At 41.8% G+C, this 15,068-nt stretch overlaps 1 protein-coding gene across 10 annotated transcripts in view; it reads right to left on the reverse strand.

Moving 5' to 3' along the window:
- Window positions 1-15,068, reverse strand: part of CHD6 (chromodomain helicase DNA binding protein 6) — a 194,991-nt gene that overhangs the window by 59,895 nt on the left and 120,028 nt on the right. For all 10 annotated transcript variants that reach the window (XM_081556952.1, XM_081556951.1, XM_081556949.1 and 7 more), the window contains 2 exons: window positions 14,619-14,829; window positions 4,411-4,606 (listed from right to left, as the gene is read on the reverse strand). In XM_081556952.1, coding sequence (XP_081413078.1) covers window positions 4,411-4,606; window positions 14,619-14,829 — 407 coding nt within the window. The remainder of the gene's footprint in view (window positions 1-4,410; window positions 4,607-14,618; window positions 14,830-15,068) is intronic.

A 15,068-nucleotide genomic window follows, 5' to 3' on the forward strand; every position in this document is an offset into this window, starting at 1 on the left:
AGCCCCTCTCCCCTCTCAGAGCAGACTGTCAGGTCCCCGCTCCTCTGGCTGGGTTCCCTCCTCCCTTCCAAACCCTCTGCACAGGCCACATCACCCATGGTTGTGCTCTCGGCCAGGATGCCTGCACCCAGGCTTCCTGAATTCCCCCTTTTGGGGCCTTATCCACAGGAAGGACGGGACCCAGGCCACCTTACCACTGTTACCATGCGGCATCTGTGAGGGTGGCACGTGCCCTCAGAGCCGGAGTGGCACTGGCTTTTTAAAACATATATATTTCTCCAGCAAGTCCTAAGCCTCTAGTTCAATCCCCAAAGCACAGAAAGCCCCAGCAAAAAGATCAGAAGGCTGAATGAATGAACTTTCAATGATCGTTAATGAAAAAGCACCAGAAAAGGCAACATTGCTTTCTGACTTGGGCTGAGTTTTCAGACAGTGATGCTCTGTTTCACGGCCCTGGACGCTGGATTGTCTGCAGCCCTGCCTCGGGGACTTGGGCTGACTTCAGCTAAGCCTAGCCCCTTCTAACCTGGTCGGCTTCCTTGTCGGGGCCTATAGGGGGTCTGCCTAGGATCAGTTGAGAAGCAGTGTCCTAGCACAGTCCCTGCCTCCCCACGCTGCCCCAACTCCGGACAAGCACGGACCGCACCAGATCTGTCCAGGATGTTTGAGACCACAGTGAACACTCAAGTTCACCATTTGAACTTGACCTCTGGAGCTATGCTAAAATTTCACTAGCACAGAAGGTAAGACCATGTTCATAGTGGGACTCTCTTTTCGTGGTCTTGACATTTTTATCGGATAGAACATGCTTCAGTCCACTCGTAAAGGAATGTTCTATGCCACACCCATTTTCCAAGAAGAATACGATCATCTTCAATCAGGGTAGGAATTGTGGCTCTTCAGTAACCATGAAGAACTAAAGATGACTGAAAGCTTTCACTCACATACAGAAAATATCAGAATATGGGCATATGTGTGAACGACTGTGTGTGTTGATGTGACCTAACTGGCTAGCAAGGACAGTACCAGGGAACGGTCAGGTTGAGTTTTCTGCTCTGTCAGGGACAGGAATGCATTTCACCGATGTTCTCAGCTGATCTAGCTGCAGTCCTGCGAAACACACGCTGGTCTCGGCACCCCAGTCTCCAGACTCTGTCTTCTACATCACATTCCCAGCATGTGGGTGACGGGTAAACACCAGGGAGACTGTGCTGAGTGCGCATTGTTTTTTGGGGGGGGTTGTCTCAGCCCCCGTACTCCCCTCCCCACGCCAGGCAAACTGAAAACACCCTGCTCCATCTCTGGGGGGCAACTCAGAACAGCCCACCAATAACCACAGACCCAGTTCCCTGCCCTAAAATTACTCTATGCATCCCAATTCTTTCATTTCTACCCAGTCTGGTCAGATGTCTCAAAAATAAAGGAGAGCTCCCCTTTGGTTACCAAACTGTAAATAAAAATAATCCCAAAGGCAGCCAGTCTGGGAGACCACAAGTTGAGGAATTTTAACTCTGACGTGGACCTGGGGCTGTTCATTGACACAGTCACTCATGATCTTCTGCATGTTCTTGGACAAGCGCCTGCCTGAATCACCCGAGCGCTCACGGTCTTTGTTTCTCCACTAAGGTGAGTGTTAGAGGAAGTTCAGAAGCTGACTCAGCATACAAAACCCTCACACAATCCAACTTCAGTCTGGACATCCCCACTAATTCCCTGACTCATCTCTTGCAACTCCCCCAGCAGCGGACACTAACAACAGCCATTCCAAAGCTGCTCCCTTCTCCCTAGACCCTTCTCCCTGAGAGCCCTGCCCACCCCATCTGACCAGACAAATCCATCACCTCAGAGGTGACTGACCCACCTCCTTCAGGCCTAGACATTCTCACTCTCGCTCATTCCATTTTTTGGCACTGCACCACCAATGTCTAGATGCCTCTGGCTGTGACTCACCTCTAAATGCCAGCCCTATGCTTTTAATTTTCCTCCTGAAAGTCCTTCAGGCACACCCAGGTAACAGAGCCTTCAAATGGCCACCCATCACTGGCCCAGGTACTGAGCCTCATCGTCAGGTGAGCGCTGTGAAGGAGCACAGAACTTTACAGCTGTTGAGAACTTACGACTTAAGGAACCATCTGCTTCAGGGTTGGCAAACATCTTCTATAAGAGTGAATATTTCAGATGCTTTGGGCTACAAGGGCCCTGTTGCAATACTCAACTCTGCCACTGTAACATGAAAGCAACCAGAGATAATACAGACACAAATGGGTGTGGTTATATTCCAATAAAACTATTTTTAAAAACAGGCAGCTAGCCCACAGGCAGTAGTCTCCCGCCCCCTATTAGGTTCCTGCTGCTGGCCTTGTCAAATACTACTTCCTACTGATTATTAGCACCTTGGTGTTGAGTATGTTAACTACTTTAAAAATTGGTTATTCATTATATCTAGCAACGCATCTTTTTTTTCTTTTTGGTGGCCTCGTGGCTTGTGGGATCTTTGTTTTCCAACCAGGGATGGAACCTGCACCCCCTGCGTTGGAAGCACAAAGTTGTAATCAATGGACCTGCCAGGAAAGTTCAGGAACTCATCCTGGACCCAAATATCCCATCACCAGCAGAAAGGCCTCATGGTGAGCTGGTCATAGCCACTGATTTTTTAAGTTGGATGCTGAACATAGTGCCACAAAATTTGTTTTACAATGATTTTTTTCCCCTGAGTTTTATCCAGTTGTCACCAACATAATAATTCAGAGCACTGCTATTTTAACTAGGAGACTGTTTCCGTCCAATAAAATGTTATCTGGAAATTCGTTAAATGAAAAAGACAGAGCAGAGTGACTCTGTATGACGTGGTGGGTAGGGAAGAAGCCAAACACCCATCACCTTAGCTCCCTATCCCTGCATCCCTTCCCTAGCAGTACCCCCTAAGGCACCTCCTCAGTTTTGTGAAACAGCAGCCTTCAAACTTCTCCTATCAGTCACTCTTATCAGTATCATGAAAAAGGCTCTGAGGTCCCACTGCTCTCCGCACACACTCACACTCTGAGTATCAGCAGATATCCCAGGAGCCAATACACACATGGTATGAAGCATGTCATTAATGGTAATGGAAGTAACTCTGGGATCTAAAATGGTCTTCTGGACAAGTCAGAATCTTTTAGACTGACTTATTGTGCAATCTGATTAAAATCTCATTTTTTTTTTTTTTTTACTTTCAAATGGGGTTGATAAGGAATTCTGAACCAGAAGGATCAGCTCTGTCATTTTCTTGTTTGTTTACGTTTGCTTTTAAAATGCATTAACTCCAATCCTTGCAATAATCTTTTAAAGCCAGTCATTTTTTAAAACCAAACATTATTCAGTTTGGTTAAAACTAACAAACTTAATCTGCAAATTCAGGTAAGTCCCCTACAGGTGAACCTTCAGGTGGTGAACTTTCAAAGATGCGAACATGCATCTGGTTCCAGCAAGGAACCAGAACCTGTGCCATCGACATCAGGCGTGAGTGAAACTGCAGCTTGCCCTCCATCTCCTATTGTTGACGACCCTTCAGCTCTACCATCTCCCACCTCCTCTGCTTCCTCCAGTCAGTAATTCTTCTTGCCTGGTCACTTGATGCCAACCCCTGTAAGCCAGTTGTTATACTGCATGACTGTACTTTTCAAGGCACTGCACTATAAGATTAAAAATATTTCTTCTATTTTTTGCGCTTGCTTGTCTTTATTAGCTATTATTTGTGTGAAAACTTATTATAAACCTATCGCACCACAGTACTATATAGCCGAATGTGTTAGTTGGGTACCTGTGGCAACTTTGTTGGACTTACAAACAAATCGGACTTACAAACGCGCTCTTGGAAATGAACTCGTTCATATGTAGTAGGGGACTCATACTTAACTGGCACACACTGACTCTAATGTGCTACATTAAGTGGGGAGCAAAGGAACTAATGAGGATGCCTCAGTCACCCCAGCCACACCAGGGAACCTTCTCACACCTCTGGGTCATCTTCATGTACTGTAAACGACATACAACTACCTCACAACCGAAGTGAGTGAAAATGCCAGAATCAACCCATATGTCAAGAATTAGAAAATCACTCAAGCTTAGTATCTTTCTTTATGTCTGACAATAACAATGAAGAGTAGTTCTAATCTACATTTCGGAGGCTACCACTGTGAAATACCGTTTGATTTATTGTAAAAGAAAAAAACCACTCTGGTTAGTGGGAAGGCTCGACATTTACTTCTTCCTTAGTTGTGCCCCTGACCGAGGCCCTGAGCCTGCCATCCGGCCAATGCTGCAGCAGTAGCATGGAGCATGGCAGACTCTCTCTGTAGCCAAGCCAGGCCCTGTCGTCAGGTTCTTAGATTCAGGGACAGCTAAGGCAAACAGCAATCATCCTATGGTTACCTGCAAGTCATTTTGTGGGTTCCAGTCTGAATCAAATATGATGCAGGTATCGGCAGCTGTGAGATTGATCCCCAGGCCTCCCGCTCGGGTGCACAGAAGAAAGACAAAGCGGTCTGAGTCTGGCTTACAGAACCGGTCGATGGCTGCCTGGCGCAGGTTTCCCCGTACTCGCCCATCAATTCGCTCATAGGTGTATCTGAGGGGACCCAAACGAACGAAAGCCCAGGCGTTAATCATGACTTCAGTGGAGAACAGGCAACAACGCAGGAAGCTGGTGACTAACGGCCTTACACCCCTCACTTCTACATATGGACCCAGTGTCAGCAGTCTAGAAGGAATCCCCCCCGCTCTGAATGCAGCAGGGCAGACACCTGAAGCTGCGCTGCAAAATGTCCCCCCTCTCAAAACAAACAGAAACTAAACCAAAACAAAAAACCAGCCACAGACTACGGAGCACTAGAGGAGCTGTAAACAAAATATCAATCCCCACCGCCTGGGCAAATTTACTCTCAGTGTTTCCCAGTTTTCTTGCACTGAATCTAATGAGACTGGGAAAGAAAAATAAAAGCCTCAACCATCTTTTAGCTGAGCATGTACCATGGAATCAGAGTTCGGATCAGGCTCAACCTCCTTTTGGATGGACTGAGAATGGGAAGAAGACAGTATGGACAGGCTGTCTTGCTATGCCTCGGTTGGTCATTTCTATCCTAACAGTTCCTTGAGGCTCTAGAAGCAGAAAGCGATGCCCCCAAGTTTATAGCTGAAACCAAGGTCTTCTGGGCAGTATGTTGCCAAGCACATAGGGAGAAATCGCAAGAAAGATTTCTGAGCTGAGTCAGGTTGGAAAGAAGCCAGAAGAATTTTTAGAGGAAAACAAAGTGAAGAAGTAAAACTGAAAGTTATTAAGAAGGCACATACCTGTGTGGAAAGTTAAGAAATAAAGGTGGACAGCATTGTGTAGGAGAAGGTAAGAGAGTAATTGCTTTGGGAGCCTAGTACCACCTTCAAAAAACACAGAAGGTACCTTTAGGATGGAGACCATGTAATTAGCACAGAATTAAAACAGTGCCAATCTGGGTAGCTGCTGAGTCTTATCTTTTCTTATTTACCCCTTGACAATGGACAAATTAATATGAGGATGCTACCCTGGGCCCAATTTTGACCAACAAGTAAGAACTGGTTGGTAAAGTATAAGTAATAGGAACCAAGTGAGAAAAGAATCAAGTTACCCTAGACTCCACCATAGCCAAGAACATGAATCCTGATGAAAATCTCAGTAGCTCAGAATCAGGGAAACTGGATTGCTAAAAATTGAGATAAATGACTGGTAAGAGACTAAGGATAGATCCTCTAGGGGTAGACAGCTCTGGGTGGGGGTGGCTCTAGATAACTAAATTTGGCGATATAATCCTGCCGTCTTTGAAAGTGAAAGTGTCAGTCACCCAGTCATATCTGACTCTGCAACCCCATGGACTATAGCCTGCCAGGCCCCTCCGTCCACAGGATTCTCCAGGTAAGAATACTGGAGTGGGTAGCCATTTCCTTCTCCAGGGGATCTTCCCAACCCAGGGATGGGACCTGGGTCTCCTGCATTAGAGGCAGAATCTTTACCATCTGAGCCACCAGGGAAGAAGAAAATCCACGTGAGAAATCACCCAAGGAAATACAGGGAGAGAAACCAGACCAACTCAGGCTCAGAAGGGAAATGTACAAGGCAAAGAGCAAGTCCAAAAAAACTGCCTTCCTTTCACAAAGCTTAGTGCAACCCTATCTGGAATTACAGGTGCAGATTTTTCCTTTCTTCTTCTTTTTTAATGCAATTAATTTAAGAATACATGAGGCGATAGAAGCAAATAAATAAATAAAACACAGTACAGGACTGTCATGAAGGTAGACTAAGGAGATTCTGTTTTACACGAAAAGCTAAGGGTCATAAGTTGAATTCTACAAAACTATGAAGCAATTAGATATATTATCATTGTTATTTACAACAGCCACAGCAACAATATTCACAGCAAGCTCTGAAGTGTCAAGCTCGGTGCCAGGAGCTGTGATACATGCATTCTATGCATCTTTATATTCACTTCTTATAATAATCCCATGAGGTAGTTTCCATTTTACATTTGAGAAAACATCAAAAACAAACAAACAAACAAAAAAACCCCAAAAGACAAAATGACCCTCACAAACAAAATAACTTGCTCAGTCACCTAGCTGGTAAGTGAGATCCATCTAACTCAGAGCCCACCCTCTTAGTCAGTTTGCTATATGGCCTTCATAATGTACCCTACATGTCAGTGCAGCAGAAAGATTTCCCTAAAAACTTAGAAGAGAAAATTAAAGACAAAGAAGCGACTGGAAACCAGTTAATTCTAGTAGAAGGTGAGAATAGAAGCTACAGACATCAAACTGACTCTGATGAACCGATGCCCTGAAGACCTGCACTGAGTTACTCCTACGTTTGGCTGCATATGTGATGCACTGGGCAGTGGAAGAAGCACAGCATTCAGAGTCAGAAGACAGGATTGAGATTCAATTAAACAACGGCTGCCAGCGCCCTACCGTCACACATGTGAACAATCAGTGCTGCAGGCACAGAGGACTCGATGTTCTTTGACAAGACACCCCTAAAGCATCAGAGAGGAGCCAGATGCCCGAGGATCTGAGTGAGGCAGGGAACGAGCATCATATTAAGGAGGCGGAGAAACCAACAAATAGTGATGATATGGCTCGGCAATCACCTAGGGGAAACATTCCCATAAAATTAGATAGGGTTTTGGCCAGAGATGATAGAACATAGTTTTAGAAATTGTCCAGGATGAGTGGAACATTACTTCCCATTTCTATCACTTATTCGGTTTTGAGGGAGTGTGCTCAAAGAACACAAAACTGCAGTAAAAATCCAGTGATTTGAGAGTTCAATTAAATCGTTCCTCACTCCCCTGACTTCTGAGCCAGATCCTTTGGCTCTTGCCCGCACCCCTGTACAAGTATGGCACAGAATTAAACGAGAACAAAACCAAACTGACAGCTGGCGTGGCAACGAGGCTCAGGAACAAAGAAAATCTTGAGGGCTAGTAAATCTGAATGAGGAATTATACACATCACAAATTTTCCACACCAAACACCGGTATAGCAGTTAACCCTCTGTGTCAACTGCATTCTGAATGAAATCCCTAGGAGTTGATGTGGTTCATCAAACAGTAATTCTGAGTCGCTGTCAAACATCAACGAGAAGCAGGTGGCACTCTGGAAAACCTCTGTGTGCTTGGGAGGGAGGGGGGAAAAGACTCGTTTTTGGCACAATGGGAAATGCTGACCTCAGAAGGCCTGAAGGGAAATGAACAATCTTGTCTCCCAGCAATAAGCCAGCTGGAAAAAATAAAGACTGGGGGTGGGGGGGACGACACACACAACCATTCACGATTGCTGTAAACATATAAAATTCTTACAACTAATCTAACTAAGAAATATGGCAACATGACACTAGGGGTCATGTTGGTTTGGTCTCCAAGTCCCTAACACCTACAGAGGTCCCAGCACAAGGCTGGTACCTTATAAATATTTACCGAATCAACGGTGTATACAAAAGACCTGAGTGACTGCAGTGAATATCATGTTCTTCAAGGATGCAAAGATGTCAGTCCTACAACATGTGCAAGAGCTGATCAAAATCTCAACAAATGGATATAGCTATACTTAGATAAATACAGATATGTAAATGTATAATCTTTTTTTGGCACTGAGGACTGGAGTAGTAAATACAATAAAAAAGAATAAGTCTGAAGTTCACCTGCAATAATATTGAAAATATTAATTTGCAAATATTAATATTGCAAATAATATTGCAAAGCAATAGAAATATTGAATAGAAAGGTTATATATTACACCCAATATATATAATATCTCAGTACATTTTATGGATAGTGTCTTATATAAATGGGGAAAAGATGAACTACTTAATAAACAGAAAATCAGACATATTTGGAAATAAATTAAATTAGACCCTCCCATTAATGTCATTTACCAAAACTGGAGAAGAACTGAAGACTGAAGTGTAAAAAAATAAAATAAACCAAAGAAATCCAATTAAAGATTATGAATTAACATACACATTTAACTCTTTTATCTCCTCAAATGTTTAAAATGATAAGTAAAAGGATTTTTTTTTTAATGCATAATAATATTCTCCCCCAAATAAACCTACAAACAGAACACAAGAAGCTATAATAAAATTCTGGAAGTTGGAAAATAAATCAAGTGATACCTGATTCAAAGAAAGCAGAATCCCAGGTGAGAAATAACCTAATTCAACATGGTAGAGTATCCAAAGGGATCAGGCATTGGTGGCACAAGGTACCCCTGAAAGTGGGGATACAAAGAGTCTAAACATAAGGGAACTAACTAGTTGAATCTTTGCTGAAGTTATCTATTAGCCTACAGATCACCCACCTCAGCCTTGAGAGTGAAAAAAGACCTGTAGTTTTCTCTACCTAGGAAACACCACACAGTAAAAGGCAGAGGTGTTATACTAAAAAAGGGAAGAAAGAAAGAAAGAGATACTGAGACTTCCCTACCTCTCTCCATCCCTTCCCCACAAGTCAGCTCCAAGTCCAATTAAGTTCCCACGCTTTGGGCAGGAGAGAGGAAGAAAAGCATCCCAGAGCACTGATACTGGAGACTCCTCGATGAAACGGTCCAGCTAGATGGACAGTGTTCACAGATGGAGAGTAAGGTAGCCAACACGCTGGCCCACGTGTCCAGAGCTTCTAATCTCTGGATGGTGCCTACCATCTGGCAGCCAAACCAGACATCTGAGGAAAGCCTCTGACCTGAAATATGAAGGCTTTGCTTCTGGTGTGGAGGGGCAAGGTCCTAACACACTAACCCTCCAGTAAACAACCACAAGACCCTGGCAAAATACAGAAACAAAACAAGTGAATGGAAAATCCTACCTGAGAGTTAAGAAAAGCAAGCAGATTTGGGGAAACAACAGGAATCTGTGGTTTTGGCCATGGGGGGGAAGCAGGAGTTATGGCAAAGGTGCAGGACAGCTACAAATCTTGATGAGAAGCCACTGTCTTTCTGGCCAGAGGCACCAAGGAAAGCAGTCTGGGGCAGCTAGGACCATCAGAGGGTGAGAGGGGAACTCTAGAAAGGACAAATATGGTGAACCCCAAACTCTGGGTATAAACTCTGCCTAAGGCTCTGGCTGACCTCTGATGCACACACGCTTGGGGCAAACTGAAAGCAGTCTGAGCTGAGACTAGACCTGCCAGATGCCAACAGCCTTTGCACTCTGAGACTCACCTACTTAACTGCCTCCAAACAGAAACCATCAACACCTCACAGCAATGTAAAACAACCCTGTATCTCCATAACAAAACTGTTCACAATGTCTAGGGGAAATGCGACCCATTCTCAAAGGAACAGATGACAGATGTCAAACCTGAGATGTTCTGATGCTCAGACAAGAACTTCAAAGCAGCTCTTACAATCATGTTCAGTGAAGTAAAGACGTGTACATGATGAGTGGAAAGATAGGAAATGAGAGCAGAGAAACAAAACATCACACTAAGAACAAACAGAAATCTCAGAACTAAAATACAATCTCTAATGTAACGAAAGCAATGGCATAATAAGCACGATGGAAAAGACTGACGAAAAGAGTCAGTGAACTTGAAGACAGACAATTCAAAACAAAAGGAGAGAGACAGAAAAAGGACTAGAAAAAGAAAAAAGAAAAAACAAAAACAGAGCCTAGGGACTTAAAAGGTCAAATATACAGGTAATTGGAATCTCACAGAGAAACATAAAAGTAGGGCAAAAGGGAAAAAAAAAGAGAAATCAAAGAAATACTGACCAAAAGTTTCCTAAATTTTGTGAAAGATCTGTTTATGGATTTAAGGAGGTCAGTGAACCCTGCACAGGATGAAATCCACACACTATAGTTAAGCTGCCACAAACTGAAAATTAAAAAGAAAATCTTAGTAGAGTAAAAAAACACATTATATACAGGGGAACAGCTACTTAAATGACTGCAAAACTTCTCATCAGAAACCATGGGGGTGAGAACACAGTGGAATAGTACTTCAAAGCACTGAAAAGAGGGAGGGAAAAAAAGCCCACCCAGAATTCTAGTATGAAGGACAGAGAAATCAACAAACTAAAAGAAAAAAATTTGACTTGAGGAAACAGACACTATAGGAAGAATGAAAAAATAAAAATCTATCATCATTAATCTCAGAAAGACAAGACACTGAGCCTATGCAATAACCAGCTGAGTGCTATAAAAACTGAAAAATTACAGAAGAAAGCTCAGAAATTAAAGGTATTCTACCAGAGGGAGATGGTGAAGGACAGGGAAGCCTGGTGTGCTGCAGTCCATGGGGTCACAAAAAGTCAGATATGCCTGAGTGACTGAACAACAAAACCAGAGGTACAGCAAAATAAAATGGGTGGAAAAGTAGAGAAAACAGAAAATTAGGTGATCAGTCCAGAAGGTCTGACATGTGAATAACAAAAGTTCCACAAATTGAAAGCAAGCCAGAAAGAAATAATGAAAGATAAAATACAAGAAAACACCCCCTAGAACTGACAAAGTATAATTTGCCATGGGAAAGACCTACGCATCCAATTCAACAGATGCCATAAAAAACCCAGTTCACTGTCAAATGTCACGGTACTGGGACAGAGGACAGATCAAAGCTTCTGAACAGAAAAATCATGTCACATACACAGACCAGGAATTGGAAAGGCTTTGAACTTCTAGCCAATCCTGGAAACTAGAAGACAATGGACTAACAACACCTTCAAAACTTGGTGGGAAAATTATTTCTAATCTGCTGTCTCAAACTCAGCCAAACGATTGCTCAACTGTGGGAGTAAACATTCTGACAAAGTCTCAAAACCCACATATCATTCACCCCTTTGCAGAAGCTCTCAGAAGAGGTACACAGGATCCACCAGCAAGATTAGATTCAAGAGGAAAGGAAAAGAAAGCTGTCAGCGTGCTGAAGGAAGGGAGATCACAGATGGTGACTGAGTACCAGGCAGGAGGGGTAACTGGGTGGAGAGGAAGAGACCAAAGGTCTTGGGAGAGATGGCTCAGACATGAAGCTGATGTGGCTGCACGTAACAAAGGGAGATTCAGATGGCCACAGTAAATTTTGGAGCTGAATTATAATGTGTATATTTAAAATTTCACACTGAATAAAAAAAAATAATTTATAGCTTCAGGAAAAATAAAAATCATGCAAGAAAGAAACAGTAAACAGCATACTACATGGCTGAGCTGTAATGCATTATTAACATAAGTCGCAACAAACTCTAAATATTAATTCAACCCAAAGTACTGCATGGCAGGTTGGGAAGATGGGAGGACAGGAGGCACAGAGGTGGCAATTATGAGGGGCAGTGAAAGAAAGGAAATAGTCATCTTCCATAATGAGAATAGATAATATTTAAAACTGAAAAGAAAAAATTAAAACTACTAACATTCTTTAAAGCCACAGCTATAAATACCAAAAGAAAGCACATAAGGAGTTTAAAAGCTTCAGGTGGGGGGAAGCTGGGGGTATATAGTGGTATCAGGAAATGCTATTTTCATAGGTCTAAAACAATAATTTGCCTTGTCAAATTATGTGCATGTGTAACTTTGATGAAAACAAAAAACTAAATTAAGAAGAGAAAAGTAATGGTGGTATTAAGGCCAGAAGTCCCTGCTGGGTACAGAGTTGGGATGAAAAAGCCATAAAAGAGTGAAAAGAAAAAAACAATAAAAAAATGAAAAGAAAAAAAGTTCAGACTATTTATATGATACAGTTGAGAGGTGGGGGAAGTCTTTGTAAGCACGTTAATTTAAGCACAAATAAGCACTGAAGTTTATTTAAAGCTGTTTTAAGACTGGGAGATTTATTATACAATTTAAAACTTCTAAGAATAAAATAAATAAACAAAACACCACAGCCATGAAGAAAAAGTCAAAAGCAACACTGGGGAAGCATTTGCACCATATTCTTAACAAGCAATTCTTATAAATTAATTAACAAACAAAAAGGCAAAGAGTAACAGAAAATGGGAGAGCATGAGTAAGCAATGCACAGAAAAGAAATATAAACAGCTGATAAACATAAAGCATATTCACTTTTGTTCATAATAATATGTACAAATTAAAACAAGAGGCCATAATTTTGGCTTATTGAAGTAGCAGAGACTAAAAGGCAAAAACAGGATTGATCAGAGTATGAGGGAAAAAAGAGCATTCTCATACACTATATAAAGGGAGATAAAAGTGTCTTTCTAGAGGGTGTTTTGGAAATATGTATGAAATGCTTTTAAAAATGTACATCAGAATTTATCCCAAGGAAATAACTGGCAACATTCACAGTGACCGCAAAATGATATTCAGAGTTCCTAAAAATGTTGAAAAATTAGAAACAACCTATTTAACAGAATATCATTCAAATCATCAGAACTATGTTGTAGAAAAATAAAGCAAAAAACTCCATAATATATCAAATAAAAAGGTGAGTTACAAAGCAGAATGTAGCATATGATCCCAATTCAAGCAAATCAACCACAAAACTAAGCATATGTAGGCACAAAGAAAAAAGACTAAGAAGATAAATGCCCAAGTATGAATGGAGTTTTGAGCTGGTGGTGGTATTAAGAAGTGTCCCTATTTTTAAGAGCAACTATAATACTTAGGTATAAACCCATGGCTGATTCATGTCAATGTATGGCAAAAACCACTACAATATTGTAAAGTAATTAGCCCCCAACTAAAATAAATAATTAATAAAAAATAAGTAAATAAAACAAAATGGGCAATAAGTGATAAAGGAGCTAAATAAAGACATCTGTACTTGGCAAAAGTCTGTTAATTACACTGTTACTCATTTAGGGGGAATCTCTTTAAAAAATCTTCAAACTAGTAGCTGTATATATTTTGAAAAGATAACTATATAAGAAGCAAGTATTCTGGCAATTCATCTAGAGTGAATTATTAAATACAAAACTGCTTTCTAGTTTTGATACATTCCTCAAAGGAAAAAAAAAATGCAAGTCTCAAGAATTCGTTACCTAAAGATCTCCAATACAGGAGTCTGAAAAATTGTTTTAGTGCCTAATCTGATTTCAGAGAATTATTTATGTAATGTTAAATGTGAGCATAACCCATAGTTAAGTTGGTCGTTTCCTTTAATACTTTTCCTATATATTCTCCTATGTTATAAGGAGAAACAGAATCTTCAAAGATCAGAACATGTAATACAATTGGGATTTGCCATGCTGCTGCTGTTGCTAAGTCGCTTCAGTCGTGTCCGACTCTGTGCGACCCCATGGACTGTAGCCTATCAGGCTCCTCCGTCCATGGGATTTTCCAGGCAAGAGTACTGGAGTGGGGTGCCATTGCCTTCTCCAGGGATTTGCCATGATGACTATATAAAAACAAAGAGGTACCCTAAACCTACCAATGCCTTGGCTAATAGTTTCTAAGATCTTGAGAAGTCTTTTAACATTAAGAATAAATTTTAAAAATCCATTTGCCATCTTCAGATCGTTGGTGGATCCCAATGACTGGAAATGGACTGGTATGGTGTAATGTAACAAATGTAGTACCCTCACAGAGCCCAAGCAATCCACATGATACCCTAGGCTTTTCACCTGCATGAGTAATGGAACTTAGGTTCAAGGAATTACAGGAATACAAACAAGAAAATAAACCTGGATGCCATAGCTAGTGTATCATAAAACCTTAGAGGGTTTGCTGAGAAAAAACATAAAAGCATCCCCAGGTTCAACTGTCAGCTTGTGCTCTTTTAGCACCTTGATATAGTGATGCTTTCCAGGGTTTATTTTTTCTCATCATGGAGCAGGAGGGGGACTGGGGGGGAGTAAATACATTATTTTCTTAACCTTCTGTAATGCTATTTGAACTGTTTCTTAAGAAAATATAAATAAATATGCAAAATTTATTTTTTCAGCAAAGCAAGGGCTCCTATCATAGGAAATTCACTCTCAAGACACTTAAACATGGTCATAAGATTCAACTCGGAATTTCAGCCGATCTTTTAAGAGAAGATTCCTTTTCTCTATTTTCTAATGCTTTTTTGTTGTTAAAACATAACTTCTGAATGAATCAAAAAGGCATCAAAGAAAAGGAACTGCCTGCAGCACCTGATGCCCAGCTTTGACACCAGGCTCACCTTCTCTGGATGAGATAATCTTCCAGGATGTCGAGACATCGCACCATCTGTGAGAAGATGAGCACTTTGTGGCCGCCAGCGATCAGCTTAGGGAGCAGTTTATCAATCAGCACCAACTTCCCTGCGGCCTGGATCATGGCCTGCAGCTGAAAGTCCGGGGCATCGGGGCTGTGGGTTTTCCGGAAGTCTTCCAGAATTTTCTCCTCTGCCCCTGAAAAAGGATGCAACAAAAGTATTCTTTGAACAATCTATATGGGCAAAAGCAACTTTCTGTTTGACAGAGCCTAGAAGAAATGGAATGAACTCTTAGGTCCCAAACCAACAGCCTGGTAAGGCAGTGCGGTGTGTGTGTCCCTGGTCCACGCCCTCAACCGAGGGCTCTACGGTTGGGACACGACTGTCCTGCAGAAAACACAGGTGACTTGCTCTCCTGGGAGTCTGACCAGGTAG

This window comes from Giraffa tippelskirchi, chromosome 13, assembly GCF_054371585.1.
Source record: "Giraffa tippelskirchi isolate mGirTip1 chromosome 13, T2T-mGirTip1v1.2.pri, whole genome shotgun sequence".
NCBI classification, from domain to species: Eukaryota; Metazoa; Chordata; class Mammalia; order Artiodactyla; family Giraffidae; genus Giraffa; species Giraffa tippelskirchi.